The 16,586-nt window shown below is 37.4% G+C and overlaps 2 protein-coding genes across 3 annotated transcripts in view; one reads left to right on the forward strand and one right to left on the reverse strand.

The window, feature by feature from the left end:
* Positions 1–3,970: 3,970 nt before the first annotated feature.
* On the forward strand, positions 3,971–14,062 carry LOC113066120 (thioredoxin domain-containing protein 5-like). 2 transcript variants are annotated; one of them, XM_026237781.1, is made up of 10 exons: positions 3,971–4,297; positions 6,682–6,834; positions 7,054–7,159; positions 7,310–7,406; positions 8,456–8,571; positions 8,663–8,749; positions 10,046–10,195; positions 10,820–10,902; positions 11,976–12,105; positions 12,628–14,062. In XM_026237781.1, exons 1-10 carry the CDS (start codon positions 4,032–4,034, stop codon positions 12,748–12,750), a joined length of 1,311 nt encoding a protein of 436 aa, XP_026093566.1. In that variant the 5' UTR covers positions 3,971–4,031; the 3' UTR covers positions 12,751–14,062. The 2 variants fall into 2 exon arrangements, with proteins under 2 accessions (XP_026093566.1, XP_026093565.1); XM_026237780.1 differs by having other exon boundaries at positions 3,973–4,297; positions 7,307–7,406.
* The window catches only part of LOC113066122 (bone morphogenetic protein 7-like), a 52,080-nt gene continuing 49,398 nt past the window's right edge, over positions 13,905–16,586 (reverse strand). Inside the window, exons 5-7 of the mRNA XM_026237782.1 lie at positions 16,254–16,330; positions 15,984–16,094; positions 13,905–15,879 (exon numbers count right to left, since the gene is read on the reverse strand). Of these exons, the coding sequence (XP_026093567.1) occupies positions 15,730–15,879; positions 15,984–16,094; positions 16,254–16,330 (338 nt within the window). The 3' untranslated portion in view covers positions 13,905–15,729. The remainder of the gene's footprint in view (positions 15,880–15,983; positions 16,095–16,253; positions 16,331–16,586) is intronic.

Here is a 16,586-nt window from a genome sequence, read left to right on the forward strand (position 1 = left end):
TTGAGGGTAAACCCTGTAGCTTTCTTTTATCTTTGTGTGTTCTCTGTGTACAAATATGTGACTGAATGGGTATTTTCAATGTCCAAAATAGAGACCATGCTCACTCTGCCAAGTCAAGAGTCGATAAGAACACAAATAACAACCTCTTTCCTCAGTCAATCACCCTGCTGAACAATGGGCAGGCTGGAGGGAATGCCTTGTCATTGTCAGCCCACCACTGCAAGTTGTCGTCTCAAGGTTGAGGAATTTCTGGATCAGGAGCCAGCAAAATACCTTAAGAATTTCCCCATTTCAGCAGCTCCTGTTTGGATATTATTTGTGCCATTATTCCTCCATCAAATCCTCTTAACATTCCAACATTGGCACAATAAAGTATAATTAAGAGCTACATATTCACTCTGTCTCCTCTCCACCAGTAAGCTGGTGTGTGGTGGGCGTTCTGGTGCAATATGGCTGCCGTCGCATCATCCAGGTGGATGCTGCACACTGGTGGTTGATGAGGAGATACCCCCTGTCTATGTAAAGAGCTTTGAGTGCCTAGAAAAGTGCTATATAAATGTTAGGAATTATTATTATTATTATTGTACCATCAGTAACCGAATAATTTACTTGTCTTGTTTGCATCTCAAATTTACATGCACACAATGCTTTCTAGTTGGCCATCTAGTTAGTTTACTAGTTAGCCTTATAGTTAGTAAGATGATTCACAATGCACCTAGTCTCCATCGGCAAAATTATTTAAAATCAGTCACATCAATCTTGGTCTCGATCTACTAGCTTCTTGTAGACTCTAGACCAGGGATGAGCAACTCCGATCCTGAAGAATCACTTTCCTGTAGAATCTAGGTCCAAACTAATCAAACCTAATAGAAAAATCAGACCAAACTCCACAGGACAGTGGCCCTCCAGGACTGAAGTTGCTGCTGCCTGCTCTACACCAGGGGTGGCCAACCCTGCTCCTGTAGGTCTACCTTCTTTTTTCCTGTTCCTTGATCGGTTACAAACCTGCTTGAGCCCACCTGCCTATAATTTTCAAATAACATCGAACAAAGCCACTAGAAGGCAAGCCTGCAACCTTTAGCCAAGAAAGCACAACAGCTAATATTTATGCTTCCACTGTGGCAGGACGTGGGAAAGTAAACCAGAGGCTTAGAGGCTTTTTTTTTTTTTTTTTTTTTTTTTTATGGACGTCAGTGGAGGACAGGCATTTAATGAATCAACAGCCTATCTGCTAATCTTCAACCTGTTTAACACTAAACAACACTTTCTGATTGACCTATTTTACACTGAAAATTTCAAATTTTATTATTTTCCACAAGCTAAATATGGAATTGTCACATGGGCTCATCAGGTCATCATGGGTCCTTATTTGGACATACTCATATATGTTCATGAAATGAATCCATGAGACCATAGGGTGCCCATTTGCTGTTAAATGATTCCCTTTTGTAAAATGATTAAAAGCGATTTCTTGATCAGCTTGCATCTTGTGAGAAGGCATCTGAACAAAGAACAAATATCTTCATCTTTAAAGCACTATTTGTTTGGCAAGAGAATGAATCAGATAACCTGCAGCAAAGGTGAGATAAATTCAGTGAATTGGCACCATAATTCATCAAAATATACATTTTCATATGAATAGTTGATATGATCAATATTACCTTGAGAAAGAACTGAGTATTTAAAATGAACAGAGATTACATCACTGAATTCAATGATGAACTGTCTCTAACTGTCATTTTGCATTATTGACACTGTTTTCCTAATGTATGTTGTCCAGTTACTTTGATGCAATATATTTTGTTTAAAGCGCTATATAAATAAAGGTGACTTGACTTTACTTCACGGTGACATCAGATACAAATTCATCCTCTCTGGACATTATGGTATCCTTCATAAAGCCTTTGATCTAGACACAATGAACAAGTCTAAAAACAGCTCTGCTGGGGTTCTAGAATCATCAGCTGAACAAAATCAAGAACTGTGTATTGGAACTGAAATCAGTCAATTCCAAGGGGCAAGGAACTCGACCGGAAGTTGAAGTCGGGTGGGGGCTGCCATCTTTTAGCAGAACTTCATTTGCGTTAGCATTCCCATTGACTCCCATTCATTTTGGCGTCACTTTGACAGCGAATAACTTTACATCTGAGGCGTTTAAAGACTCTGTTTGTCCATTATTTATTTCTAAAGATACACGACAATGTATAAAGGGCTCCATTACCTTCTATGTTACATTATGGCCCCGTATAAACAGTTTTTGTAAAAAAATAGGCTAACGATTGCGTCATAACCACTCGTCTCTCTGTCGCATTACCGTACAGACAGGAGGAGAAGCTCGCAGGCAATTAACTTAATATGGCGTACTGGCGTTACATTTTAAAATACTATACAAAATAATTAATCAGAATACTTACTCCTGCTCACTCACGACAAAGAACTCCCCGCTCAAGCTCGCCGTCTCTGCAAGATTAATGATGGCAGTTTGCACGCACAGCTACTAGAAGATTTACATCTGTCAGACAGGTTGCTGACGTCGTCAAGCTTCATTTGAGTCTGCGCGTCAGAAACGGAAGTGCTAAAAAACTCTAAAACTGGGCTTCATTTGTCTCAATTGAGTTCCAATGGGGTCGCTGTGTCCATTTCTTTTACTGTCTATGGTCAATTCATGTTAAAGCTGCGGTAGGGAACTTTTGACGCTCTAGCGGTTAATAAACAGAACTGCTTGCATCTTGCGGAAGAACATCGTAGCCGGAACTACTTCTCTCTGTTTATGTCTATGAAGAATCACAAAGGTACTGTGTTACTCCGCCGCGGTATCCCCGAAGCAATCTAAAATAGTCTGAATATAAACACTTATTATAGGTGCACCCTAGTGATTCAGGGCAGGCTAAAAACACGGTCTGGAAAATGGATTCATGGTGTACTCGCTTATTATATACATTTTTCTACATTTTGAACAAAAACAAAGTTACGGACCTGTAGCTCTGATTGGTTGTTTTTTTACCGGGAGCGATGGAGTTTCTGCAAATGGCAATAAGACCACTGGGAGGAGCCAGAGGAGCTTGATTTTTTCAACAGATTATCTGTCTCATATTCTACTGTCAGGACATAATGACAGGTTTAACAAATATGTAAAAAAAATATTTTTACAAAAGTTACCTACTGCAGCTTTAAGGCATGTTTATCAAAATTACTTAAATGTCTTTATTGAGCTGTGGCCTTATCCTGGTTTAGTATAAACCCTGTCTGTGAAACCAGGTCTTAGTGTTCTTGCTATGTCCAAGCATTAAATGCAAATCCTTGAATGAGCACTATAGTGTATAGTGTATCTATTATAGTAATGTCGGCATAACCCATTTCAGGGGCTGCCAAAATGAAAGTATAAAATTAGTCAGAGCTACAGAAATTAATCTTAACATTTACAAGTAATGCTTAATGCATATAGGCTACTTTCTGTTCCCCTTTTTATTTTTATTTTTTACATGCCTAATTGTATTTTATATTTAATATGTATCAATCGGTATTTTTATGCTCTACTGTTAGTGTTATCTGTATGCCCCAATAGTCTGGGAGTAACGCAATTTCAATTCTCTGTATCTATGTGCTGTACATGTGGAAGAATTGACAATAAAAAAGACTTGAATTGACTTGACTTCTGCCTGACCCCATAGGTATATATATATAAAAAAGATTATATATATATATATATATATATATATATATATATATATATATATATATATATATATATATATATATATATATATATATATATATATATATATATATATATATATATATGGATGGTGATACAGATACATTGTGATGTGTAAGCATTATATGCACTTACAATTATGTTGTGTTAATTAGTTATGCCGAGAAAACTTTTTTTTCGAGAAAAAAAAGCATGGCTCTTATCAGCCTCCGTACACCGGTACCCCGGATGCGCATCTCGGGTGAGGGCATCTGAGCAGTTCACAGATCTACAGATCCTAGGGCTCGTTCAAACATCTCTGCTGGTCGCTCTTTGGATGTTATATAGGTCAGCTCTTTCTGCTCACTCACTCTCACACTCATTTCAACTCATAGCTCGGCTTCATTCACAGGCCTGCTCAGTTATGAACATGACGCCGTTTTTAACGAGTTTTATTTATTTGGCGTTGTTGTGTAACGTTAGTAGGATATGCTGTGATAATGACACCGAAGAGGATGACCACGCCAAACACACATACACGGTGGAGATGTTCAATAATGCCGTCTCCATTGCTCCACACTTCGTCATGTTCTACGCGCCCTGGTAAAACTGAACACCTTCATCAAATATTTTCATTATATTGAGAGATATACGAAATGGAAAATGCATTGGGATCTATGCTAGTTCTCAGTTGAATTGCTGCGATGTTTGAAGTGACTCCATTAACGTTAACTCCTTTAGGCACTTTATTAATCTACAGAGACAATCATTATAAGTTCGTTTTGGATGAAGTGGATGTCAGGCTTAGTAAATACATAAAGCAAATTTTTTTTGACATTAGAGTTATGATAATAGACTTTGGTAAAAAGTTAAAATTCCTGCAGTCATAGTTCTAGTTACGTGGCAAAGCATGAACAGCCACGACATGACCTCACTTCCTCATCCTCTCATCAAAAACAAACAAACAAACAAAAATTATTTATTATTATTATTACATATTACAAATATCCTGTCATGTAATTTTTGGGGGGTCTTGTACCATTGTAATACCAGGGCATTTAAGCAAAAATACACCAAAAAAATTACCACAGTTCTATCTAAGCAGTGGTATTACCATGTTATTATTTACTATGTCTTTGATGGTATTCAATCAAAACAAACAGCCACATTACATGAGCTATTGAAGTAAGAAGAGACCGACAGTGTCACCGATTCAAGTCAAGTCACCTTTATTTATACAGCGCTTTTAACAATGCAGATTGTAACAAAGCAACTGAACAGCATTAAATAGGAAAACAGTGTGTTGATGATGCAAAACGGCAGTTCATCATTTAATTCAGTGATGTCATAATCCAGCTCAGTTCAGTTTAAATAGTATCTGTGCAGTCATTTGCAATCAAGTCAACAATATCACTGTTAATTAAGTGTCCCCAACTAAGCAAGCCAGAGGCGACAGCGGCAAGGAACCAAAACTCCATCGGTGACAGAATGGAGAAAAAAACCTTGGGAGAAACCAGGCTCAAGTTGGGGGGGCGGATCTCCTCTGACCAGACGAAACCATCACCTTAATTCCAGGCTGCAGCAAAGTCAGATTGTGCAGAAGAATCATCTGCTTGTTGTGGTCTTGCCCCGGTGGCCATCTAGGAGATAAGGTCTCGACTGTGGATTTGTCTCTGGGGCTATAGTTTTCCTGGTCTCTGCTGTCTTTCAGGGCTGTAGACGTCCTCTCTAGGTCCTAATCCACCATCTGGTCTGGATACGTACTGGATCCGGCTGACTGCAGTGACCCTCTGATCTGGTGGCTATGGTGACCAAGGAATAAGAGAGAAACAGACTAATATTAGCGTAGATGCCATTTTTCTAATGATGTACCAAGTTTTTTTTGTGTGTTATGGAAAGTGTTCCCAGTTCCGGTTTTCCTAATTTATGCAGCCTAAAAATCCTTTAACAGATTTGAATATTAGAAATGTGTTAGTGTGTTATGTGAAAGCTAAACCACTAAACCGTATTCCTGAATTACACACACAAACATAGTCTATGGTTTTAAAGTTGTTTTGTTTTTCCGGATTCTGTATTTTATTGTACTTTATAATATATTGTACTTTTAAGTTATAAGAAAAAGTACGTTTTATGCTGAAAGCGATTCAGTAAGAAGGCAGATTTTTACCTGACCAATAAGCTTAAAGCTGTAGCAGACTTAAGTTACTTTACCTTATTGTGGCTCATAGCTCCCTTATTTATTTTTACCCTTTGTATAGCACTTTATACAATACTGGTTGTGTCAAAGCAGCTTTACGGTGTCACACAGGAAAATAGTTTGTCAATAATGCAAGAGGACAATAACAGTAATTTTTCAGTCATTTCATTGATTATTCAGTGATGTCATCATTTAGTTCAGCTCTTTTCCAGTAGTGTCTGTGCAATCAGTCAGCGTCCCCAACTAAGCAAGCCAAAGGTGACCGTGGCAAGAACTAAAACTCTATCGTTGACAGAAATGGAGGAAAAACGATGTGAGAAACCAAGCTCAAACTGGGGGCCAGTTCTCCTCTACCCATTTGAAACCAGCATGGCGTGGTTTAATTCCAGGCTGCAGCACAGGTCAGATTGTGCAGAGGACTCTGGTTCCCGTGATCTTGTGCCGATGGTTGTTGAGGTGATGAGGTCTTCACAAGGGATCTGTCTCTTGGGTGCATCTAGTTGACATGGTCTCTGCTGACCTTCAGGGCTGGAGAGGTCGTCTCCATCTGATCTGGATATGGAATGGATCCGTATGGCTTCGTTGACCTCAGTATAAGAATGAAAGAGAATAAAATGAGCATAGATGCCTTTCTTCTTAGCAAGTACATCAGGTGTTATGGGAAGTGTTCCTGGTTCCGGTTGACCTAATTATTGCAGACTGAGGATTCTGTGAAACGTTTGTTATATGTGTCAGAATAATAGTTTAAAGATGTGATAAATGTGTTTAAATATATGTTTGTGGTGTGCAGGTGTGGTCACTGTCAGAGGCTGCAGGCAACGTGGAATGAGCTGGCAGATAAATATAACAGCATGGAGGCTCCTCCAGTGTATGTTGTGAAAGTCGATTGCACAAAAGACACAAAGTTTTGCTCCAGTGAACATGGGATCCGTGGATATCCAACGTAAGCAATACTTCTCTTTTACTACTGTGCATTAAAAAAAAAATGCATGCTTCATATAGAATGAAAGTAAATGTATTTAGATGTATGTGTGTGTGTGTGTGTGTGTGTGAAACAATTTATATGCATGATTTCTAATCACCTGACAGTCATGTGCCTTAGGTAAAAATTATATGTGGTTTGATTAATCATTGACTGACTAACTTTGTGTTTGCTTTACAGTCTGAAGTTGTTTAAACCTGACCAGGAGGCTGTGATGTATCAGGGCCCGAGAGACCTGCAGGCACTGGAGAACTGGATGCTGAAAACCCTGCAGGAGGAACTGGAAGTAATATCATAAAACTGCTAAAATATTCTTATGACTAGAAACATATTCTTATACTGGCTTTTAAAAGTGCTTTGTGTAATACATGATCAAGGAAGGTGTAATTCTAAAATGTCACAATATTACAGCACTTCTTATTTGGTCTCACAGCAGGAGCCCCAGACTGAACCCGAGCCACCCAAAGTCCCTGAACCCAAACAGGGCCTGTATGAACTCACAGCCACAAACTTCAAATCACACACATCTAAAGGTACTAGCCCAAAACCCATTTTGAGTCTAAGGCCATTAATATTTTTTGTCATGTTTTAAGCCAGTTACTAGAAGGTTTCATGAAGCATCTTAGAGACATTGCCACAGTTCTTCTGGATGTAGTCTGTCTGGGTTTTTTAGAGCTCCTGCTTTTTTGGGCTATCATTGAGCACTCGTTAGGATTTTAATTGGGGTTCTGTTATTCCCATAAGGTTCTCTCTATGACAATAACTTTGGCAGCAGAAGTGAATTATGGTCTTGGCTTTGGTACAGTTTCAGCCCTCTTCTCAAACACCCTTTAAATGTTACATGTTTTGTCCGTTAGCCAAATAAATGATTCCTGTTTGGAGGAGAGGCAGGAAATGATGCTCTGGCTTTTGCAGAACTGTTTATGTTTCCCGGTTTCAGATGTTGGAAGCACACGTTAATGATGTTGCATAACTCTAATAACCAACAGTTTTTCTTCTACATCTTCATTTAATGTACACATCATGCTAAATTAATATATTTCCACATTTCAGGGCTGTACTGTGTACACATAATTCACACAATTTGTGACAGTTCTAGTTACATCATTGTGGGTGGCAAGACTGTGGAGGTTTGCCGTGAGATGACACAGTAAATTGGCTTCTCTTCATGCATGAATGTGCAGTCTGCAGCATCACATTTTCTGTCATCTGTGATCATTTTGATCAGTTATGATTAAACACATTGTAGTATGTTATCCTACTTCAGACATGGATTCTTGTCGCATTTTGTGACTGTACCCCTACAGTTGTCTTCTACAGGTTCCAAAACTTTAGAATAGTTTGCTAGTGGCTATTAGACCATCTGAATGTGTGTCTGTTTGAAATGATGCTTGAAAACATGCCTCTATAGATGTGATTTTTAATATTTTGTGATGGTTTTTTGTGTATTTTTAAATTTGATCTTTTTTTGCTTCATTCTATATGGTGTATTGCTCTTCATAAATGCATGTTTTTATATTGTGTAAAGCACTTTGTGCGTTGTAGCGTTAAAAGTGCTATATAAATAGAATTGTACTTACAGGTTCTCACTTTGTGAAGTTCTATGCACCGTGGTGTGGGCACTGCAAAGCCATGGCTTCAACATGGGAACAGCTCGCCACCAGCTTTGAGCATTCAGACACCATTAAGATCGGCAAGGTGAGAGAGGCCATTGTGGTTTCTCTCTCTTTTTTTCTGTATTGTAAATTGACTTCTGTTTTCTGATATTTGTATATTTTGCTTGCTGAAGGTTGATTGCACACAGCACTATGAGGTGTGTTCAGATAATCAGGTTCGTGGTTATCCCACGCTACTCTTCTTCACTGATGGAGAGAAGGTAAGAATATCTAAAGTGGAATCAATCCTGAAGATAAATATCAGTGTCTATACTTACTGGTGTTTGGGGTTGGTAGGATTTGCTTGGATTAGTTTTGTGGTGTTGTTTTTTCTTATTCTTATTGCTAACCAAGGCTGCATTTATTTGATTACAAATATAGTAAAACTAATGCTGTGAAATACTGCAATTTAAAGTAACTAATTATTTTCCATTTTCATATGTTAAAATCTAATTTATTCTCGTCATGCAAAGCTAAATTTTCAGTACTTCAGTGTCACGTGATTCTTCAGAGATCACTCTAGTATGCTGATTTGGGGCTCAAGAAACATCTGTCATTTAAATTGAAAGTTGCACTGCTTAAAGGGTTAGATCACCCAAAAATGAAAATTGTCATTAATAACTCACCCTCGTGTCGTTCCAAACCCGTAAGACCTCCGTTCATCTTCTGAACACAGTTTAAGATACTTTAGATCTAGTCCGAGAGCTCTCAGTCCCACCATTGAAAGTGTGTGTACGGTATACTGTCCATGTCCAGAAAGGTGAGAAAAACATCTTCAAAGTAGTCTATGTGACATCAGAGGGTCAGTTAGAATTTTGTGAAGCATTGAAAATAAATTTTGGTCCAAAAATAACAAAAATTACGACTTTATTCAGCATTGTCTTCTCTTCCAGGTCTGTTGTGAGCGCACTCATGGTTTTGTTGATGTATGACGCTGATTAGGTGTTTTCTGGTGCGCACAATAACCAAGATAACACGTCAGCAGCGTCATACGTCAACAGTCACAGTAGTCTACATTTTCAATGGAGGGACTGAGAGCTCTCGGACTAAATCTAAAATATCTTAAACTGTGTTCAGAAGATGAACAGAGGTCTTACGGGTTTGGAACGACATGAGGGTGAGTCATTAATGACATCATTTTCATTTTTGGGTGAACTTACCCTTTAATATTTTTTGTGGAAACTGATGAATCTAAAGTATAAAAGAACATTTAGTCTTTACGGTCCCTTCTGATCAATTTAATGCATCCTTGCTGAATAAAAAAAAAAAAAAAAAAACGAGATGTTACACTTTTTTTTTTTCTTTCATTTTCAGACATTTTGTTACTTTTTATATACTTCCTACGTCCTCACAACCACGAGGAAATCCCTTCACTATTTTCACGTCTAAAACTGTAATGTTCCCATATCATCAAATCAAACTGTAACTAGATGTCACGAATAAAGAATCTTAACCAAAGTCCAATAGTGTTTACACTAAACAGTAATGGTAGATGTGCGCATACTTTATGTTTCCAGATTGATCAGTACAGAGGAAAACGTGATCTGGATTCATTTAAAGAGTTTGTCGATAATCACGTGAAAGCTGCAGAATCTAAAGATGAACCTGCGAAAGAGGAGGAGCCCTCTGACGAAATCCCACCCAGCGCTGAACCTGACAAAGAAGAGGTGTGTGTCTGCTATATTTGTGTGCGGGCAAATGTTTGAACGGCGAGCTGCAGACTTTGCTCCTTAGACACAAATCTGCATCTTTAAACTAAGGTAGTAATTATGGGCTGAGCAGCTATTTCCTCCTGCTGATGCAAATGTGCATGTGTGCGTGTGCGTGGGTTGGTGGGCCGGAGTGGAAAGGATGGGCGGGGAACTTAAGGGCTGTTATTTTGCTTTGTTAATTGGCTTTCCTGTCTAAGCTTGTCTTTTATAAAGGGATTTTGGCAGGGTGGAATTGTTGCATGTCTGAAGAGTCCCTCAAGAGCTTTGTTTCAGAGTTCTTTTTTTTTTTTTTTTTAAGTTGGAGGATAATTTTAGAAAATTGTAAACCGTTGCTGATGCCTATGAGATGAGACCTTTCTCTTAAACATATGTTCAGAACTGGTGTTGTAATTAAGGAAACCATCTAGTGAGGGGTATTTAAACTTCATCAGGATAAGTTCACCTGTAACGATTCTCTAGGGGTTTATGCTATACATGTGTTCTGCCTCGTGACACAAATTTTGTGCTATTAGTGTAATTAACACATTAGTTAAATGCATACAAAATGTGCTGCCACTAATACATTTTTTTTTCTCTCAGTCTAATGTTCTGGTCTTGACTGAGAGCAACTTTGAGGAGACTGTTGCCAAAGGACTCTCCTTCATCAAGTTCTATGCCCCATGGTGAGTGTAACTGGGGTTTCATTTGACAGTTTGGCTGGTAGTGGTACTTTATCAGTGTGGGGTTTCTGATATGACGACAAAATTCCTGTATAAAATAAGAGATTGCCTTTCTCCCCCCTAAGCATCTGATGTTATTTCTATATTATTATAGTGTTTATTATTCTGAATTTGCTTTTATATTAAGTATGTATATATAGTTTGTTATTTTTATTTTAGTTTTAGTTTATTTGCAGTTAGTAATTGTAATGCTTCAAATTAAATTTAGCTGCCAAGGCAATGTAAAAAAAAAAAAAGAAAAAAAAAAAAAAAAACTATTTTGGTATTTCATCTAATACTTTTATTGCAACTTTATTTCCATTTAATAGTTGTTTTTAGATTTAGATAATAACCCTGAGCAGCATAAACTGAGTTTGAAAACAAATATGGCAGTATTGTATTTTCGCCAATAAAAATGGTTCTCAAAGAAGCCAAAGCAGGATCAAGTGGACTGCAGTTACAGAAAAATGTAATTTCTTGGGATGCATTTTGTGAAGTAAAATTACAGGACCAGATCTAACTGTTATATATAGGGATGAGTGAATACCTTAAAATACTTTATACTGTTTATTCAAAAGTACATTGTTGTTTTTCTTGACAGATAAATTAGATGATTTTTCAAGTAACTAGATTTGTTTTTATGTTTATTTATTATTAAACATTAGTTTATTAACCATTTTAAGTTATAAAACGGCACACTTGCTGTTTTCAAATGATGATTAAAATGGTCAAATACGTCAAATATAGTCAAAGCCCAAAAAAGCTTAGACATTTTAACTGATGTGCAACTTTTTTTCAGTCTCTCTCTCTCTCTTTCTCTCTCTCTCTCTCTCTCTCTCTCTCTCTCTCTTTCTCTCTCTCTCTTTATATATATATGTATGTATGTAGATCCAGATGTGCACACACTGTGTACTCCCCTCCCCTATATGTTCCTCTTATCATCTTAATGTTTTCTTAGTGACTGATCAAAAGACCCGACGCTGCCTGACTGGCTGGGTTGTTCAGCGCCTCACACAATGTGTGTTCATGTGTTTAAGGTGTGGTCACTGCAAGAACCTGGCCCCTACCTGGGAGGATCTATCTAAAAAGGAGTTTCCTGGTCTGACTGATGTGAAGATTGCTAAAGTGGACTGCACCTTGGAGAGAACGCTCTGCAACAGATATTCTGTGAGTGCAACTCCTTTAGTCTTGAAATCCACTGATGGGAGACAGAATAAAGTCATGTGGATTATGGATGTTTGAGGGTTGGGGTCAACATAACTTCATGTTATTAGTGGCAGATAGTTGTTTTTTTAAATATTGCCTTTTCCAAAAACTATGAATCATTGCTTAATGAAAGTATTTGTAACAAGAATCTTTAGATGGAATGGAGCTGTAAAGCAAACTGCTTTTGCCTTGGAAGCTGGAAGTGTGTTAAATTACAAAGAAAAATAAACTGAAGCTTATAACTTGACTGATTTGGAGCACTCCACATATGGTGCAACTCAGTGTGACCTACAAAGTGTCTTATTCTAACGTTTGCTAATATTTGTATTTAAAACCTTAATAAAAACATGGCAAAACATTAAATTAGAATTAATCGATAAAGCCCTAGTAGCTACTCCGACAAGATGCAATTTTGGCTCGGCTTCATGCTTAATTGCTAGACACATTCAAAATGTATGTCAATATTTGATCACTTCTCTATAGGTGCGTGGATACCCAACTCTCCTGATGTTCCGGGCAGGGCAACAGGGGGAGGAGCATAATGGAGGGCGGGACTTAGAGAGCCTGCACAGTTTTGTCATGAAACATGCGAGAGATGAGCTGTAACTCCTCCGTTGTTTCCCATCTTACAACACATCCTCCACAAAGCAACACTACTTACAACTACCATACTTTCAAAGACTGCTTTTTCTTTGTTTCTGTCCCTCACATGCTAAAGTGAGGACTTTCTCTTCCACATGATAAAATGTGAATGTACACAATTAAATCTCGACCAGTTGATGAGATTAGTAGCAATTAAAACCACATACTTTTGAGTTTGCCTTTTCTCCCTTAAAAGAACAGCTTTATGATGTAAAGAAAATTACACTTCCATTAAGATTATCTTTTAAGGTGCATATTTCGTAAAAGTTATATTTGAGAAAATTCAGCTTAGTTTGCTGTCAACTAAGAAAATGTGACCTCAGGGAGACCATGTACCATTTAAGAAAAATGACATGGACCTGCTGTGATTTACCTTTTTCTGTAATCAGTATAAAACACTATATGATACCAACTTGCAAGCAGCAATTTGACCACGTCCATGTCTTTCTATTGGAGTTTCAAATGTTTCTGTTGTGGTCTACAGGTTTTGAAAAGGTTGTATTGTTAAGGGAGGCTAAGGTATTTTGTCAAACTGGGAGACCTGCTTAAACCAGCCAAGAACAAGATGGCGATTAGCTGGTTCAGATAGTGTGCCATATTTATCAAACCAGGCCAGTCTTAACCAGCTTGATCGCCAGCAAACCACATCAGGCTGGTTTAACCAGATTTCTTTAGTAAGGATGCCATTTGTTGAACTACTTTTGGTTAATTTGTCATAAAGCTTCTTGGTGTTCTTATAGGCATATGTATGGAGTAGATGCATCTCAGATCCCTAATCTTGCCATTATATACTACTTTTTGTTACTATTTAAAATTGATTTTCTCAACACTCTGCAAGGTTAAACAATGCAAAACAAATCATATTTGCTGTATTGTCAATGTATGGTTTACTCTGAAGTACATTAGAGGTTGTGAAAAGTTATGGTACAGTATTTTGTTTATTCTACAGATGTATTTTTTCTTTTTCTTTCATTAGATTTTTCTAGTTGGACTGTTAGAAATATTATTTTACAAATTTTACAAAAATGTACATATTTCCTTTCAGAGATGTTTATCTTTTTCTTTTACTGGATCTGAAAGAGAAGGAAGGGGAAAGCAATCAGAAACCACATATATTCAGTGAAGTCTTTATGCGAGGCACATGGTCACAGCCAACCTCAGTGAAAAACGCAGTATTTTTGTCCTGTGTGAGAGGGGTACACTCACTGCGTGGGGGTTTTTGTACAAAAAAGGCACATTGTGACAAATTTCATAATAAAATGTGTTTTTCCAAAAATAGCAGTTTTTATTTTTTTTCTTTACTCTTGTTATATGATCTCTGTGGTATAGGAGTCATAAAAGGAACAATAAATAAACTGTAAAATGTACATACAAAGTACACACAAGCATCCACATACGGTTGATACATGTAAACAGCAGTCTGTGGGGAATATGTGACATAAGTAGGGATATGAATTGTAAAAATGACAATATTTGGAAAAAAGTTTATTGCTTTTTTTATGTTCAGATTAAATTTTTGGGGCGAACTTTGAATACAGTGGATTAGAAATGCCTACTAGCAGCCTAGTACAACCCAATACTAGTTAATGATGTGACCCCTGTCAGTGTGAACCAGGTAGTCAAGGTTTGGTTGGTTGGTATGATCCTGTCGGTCTGTTGGGTTCCTGTGTCAGTGAAATAAATGGACGTCCAGAATTAAAATTTACATATTTTCTGAAGCGTTCCCTTCACATTACTGGAAGAATAATGAAGTTCCAGAACTATAAACAACCAAAATATTTGGTTCCAGTATTGGTATTAAAAAATGAAAGTATTAATCAATTCGATATATCTATATCCTCTGTCCAGAGAGAATTTTGTACCATTCAGCTGCTCACAGTGAAGAAGACGAGAAAAAAAAAGATAAACTGCTGAAATCATAGAATGGTGGAAAATCTACAGCCCCTGTGAGAACGTTGGCAAAGAACACCATTTTGTTGCTGAAAAATCTTAAATTATTTGTAGGTCCTCGTGTCTTATGGGAAGTTTTGGATGTAAGCCATCTGAGGTGCAGGTGTTGCAGGGAAATTATAGATCTGTGGTGTCGGACGCCATTAAATAAGTTCCGCAGTATAATAGTTCCATTCTTTGAGTTCTGTTGAAATGTGTAACCACTCACTCTGACTCACTGATGCAAACCACAGGTAGAGCAAATATTGAGAAACTTAAAATAATTTGAGTTTTTGAGACCCAAAATAGAGTCCTGTGGGTTTAAATGACTTCATCAAAAACACACAGAGCAGTAGAAATACCCTGCTCTGATTTCTGTGCTTTGGGACAAAGTATTTCATAAGTATGAAATCTTCATCAAAATTTATTTTGAAATAGAAGAGCTAATGTAACTTTCAGAACACAAATCGGTTTTTTTTATATTAGGGAAGAATTTCTTGAAGGTTAAAAAAATAAATTGTTCTGACCTTTTAAAACATGAGAAAGATACAACGTCTAAATGCACAGCAGCAAAAACATATCCCATTTAATTCCAAGCATCAGAGTGCGGGTGGAAAATAGTCATGAAGAATTGATTTGACTGTTTTGTAACAGAAAATGAAATTATAGTGTATGATGCAACCCCTTTAAATATTTGGTAAGAGACATTTTTAAACAGCATTTTATCTCACACTTTGCATTTTTTTAATGTGTCTTTGTTTTAGACTTAAGGCATCAAGTTCATTTTCTGTTATAGATTCACATGAACATCCTCTTGGCAGTTTGTGGTATCCGAAATGTCACATCAAATAGCCATGTGTGTATAGATGAGAAGCAGCAAACCTGGATCCACCGTCAAGACATTCTCTCAAATTTGTTCATAATGATTGCTTTTTTTGTTTTGTCAGTCCTCACAAACATTTGTCTCTGTCTCTGTGGTGCAGCACTTGAGCAGGATTGCAGGTGTCCCTTGTGCTAGTGGCAGCCACATGCGCGGACCACCATGTTCTTGTATTTTTTCAGAATGACATTGGAGTTGTCATCATAGTAGAGCACGGAGATTGCATGCAGTTTGGTGGGAGCGCAGCATGGCTTCGGAACGTTCTGTGGATTCATTAGATGGACCTGAAAAGCAGAGCAAGATATTTTTTACACGCACTGCTGTGAAATAAACTTTCTAAATAATTGTTCTCCTAGGTCTGGTGTTTATTTTATTAATCATGACTCACCAGTGTCTGTACTATAGCATGATTAGTAGCATTCATATGGGCATTTAGCGGAAAAGAGCATTCTCCATCGCAGTAGTTTGCTGCATAACCCTCAGGTGCAATAATCCAGTCCTGACAAACACACATTTAAATCAGAAAGGCTGTTCACATTAAAAAAAAAACAATCATAAACTAGATTCAGCACTCGTTCAGGATAATGAGTTTTATATCCAAATAACCACTGAAGGCTGCTCCAGTTATTACAGATTTGTACTGAGCATGCATCTTTACCTGCCAGCCCAGTTCTCTGAAACTGACGTACAGTTCATGCTTTCTGCAGGCGGTCTTCTGATCACTGTTGTAATCTCCTTTTCACAGAGAAGAGAGACATTAATGTTTGCTATGTTACAGTATAATATACTACATGATAGTTAAAGGAATCCCTTGTAAAAAATACGTTTAACTGTACTGAATGTGCACTTGTCGTCATGTTTTTTTTTTAATGTTAAAAGTATAACTACACTGAACAAAATTAAAAACGCAACACTTGTTTTTGCCCCCATTTTTCATGAGCTGAACTCAAAGATTTTCTATGTACACAAAATACCTATTTCTCTCGATCCA

Source organism: Carassius auratus, chromosome 49, assembly GCF_003368295.1.
Source record: "Carassius auratus strain Wakin chromosome 49, ASM336829v1, whole genome shotgun sequence".
In the NCBI taxonomy this organism is placed as follows: domain Eukaryota; kingdom Metazoa; phylum Chordata; class Actinopteri; order Cypriniformes; family Cyprinidae; genus Carassius; species Carassius auratus.

Excerpts from the sequence above, each read along its gene's own strand:
- LOC113066120 (XM_026237780.1), top strand. The coding sequence starts at position 4,032 with ATGTTATATAGGTCAGCTCTTTCTGCTCACTCACTCTCACACTCATTT. Across the intron at positions 6,835-7,053 it reads GGGATCCGTGGATATCCAAC|TCTGAAGTTGTTTAAACCTG; the intron begins GTAAGCAATACT and ends TTTGCTTTACAG. Across the intron at positions 12,106-12,627 it reads CGCTCTGCAACAGATATTCT|GTGCGTGGATACCCAACTCT; the intron begins GTGAGTGCAACT and ends ACTTCTCTATAG.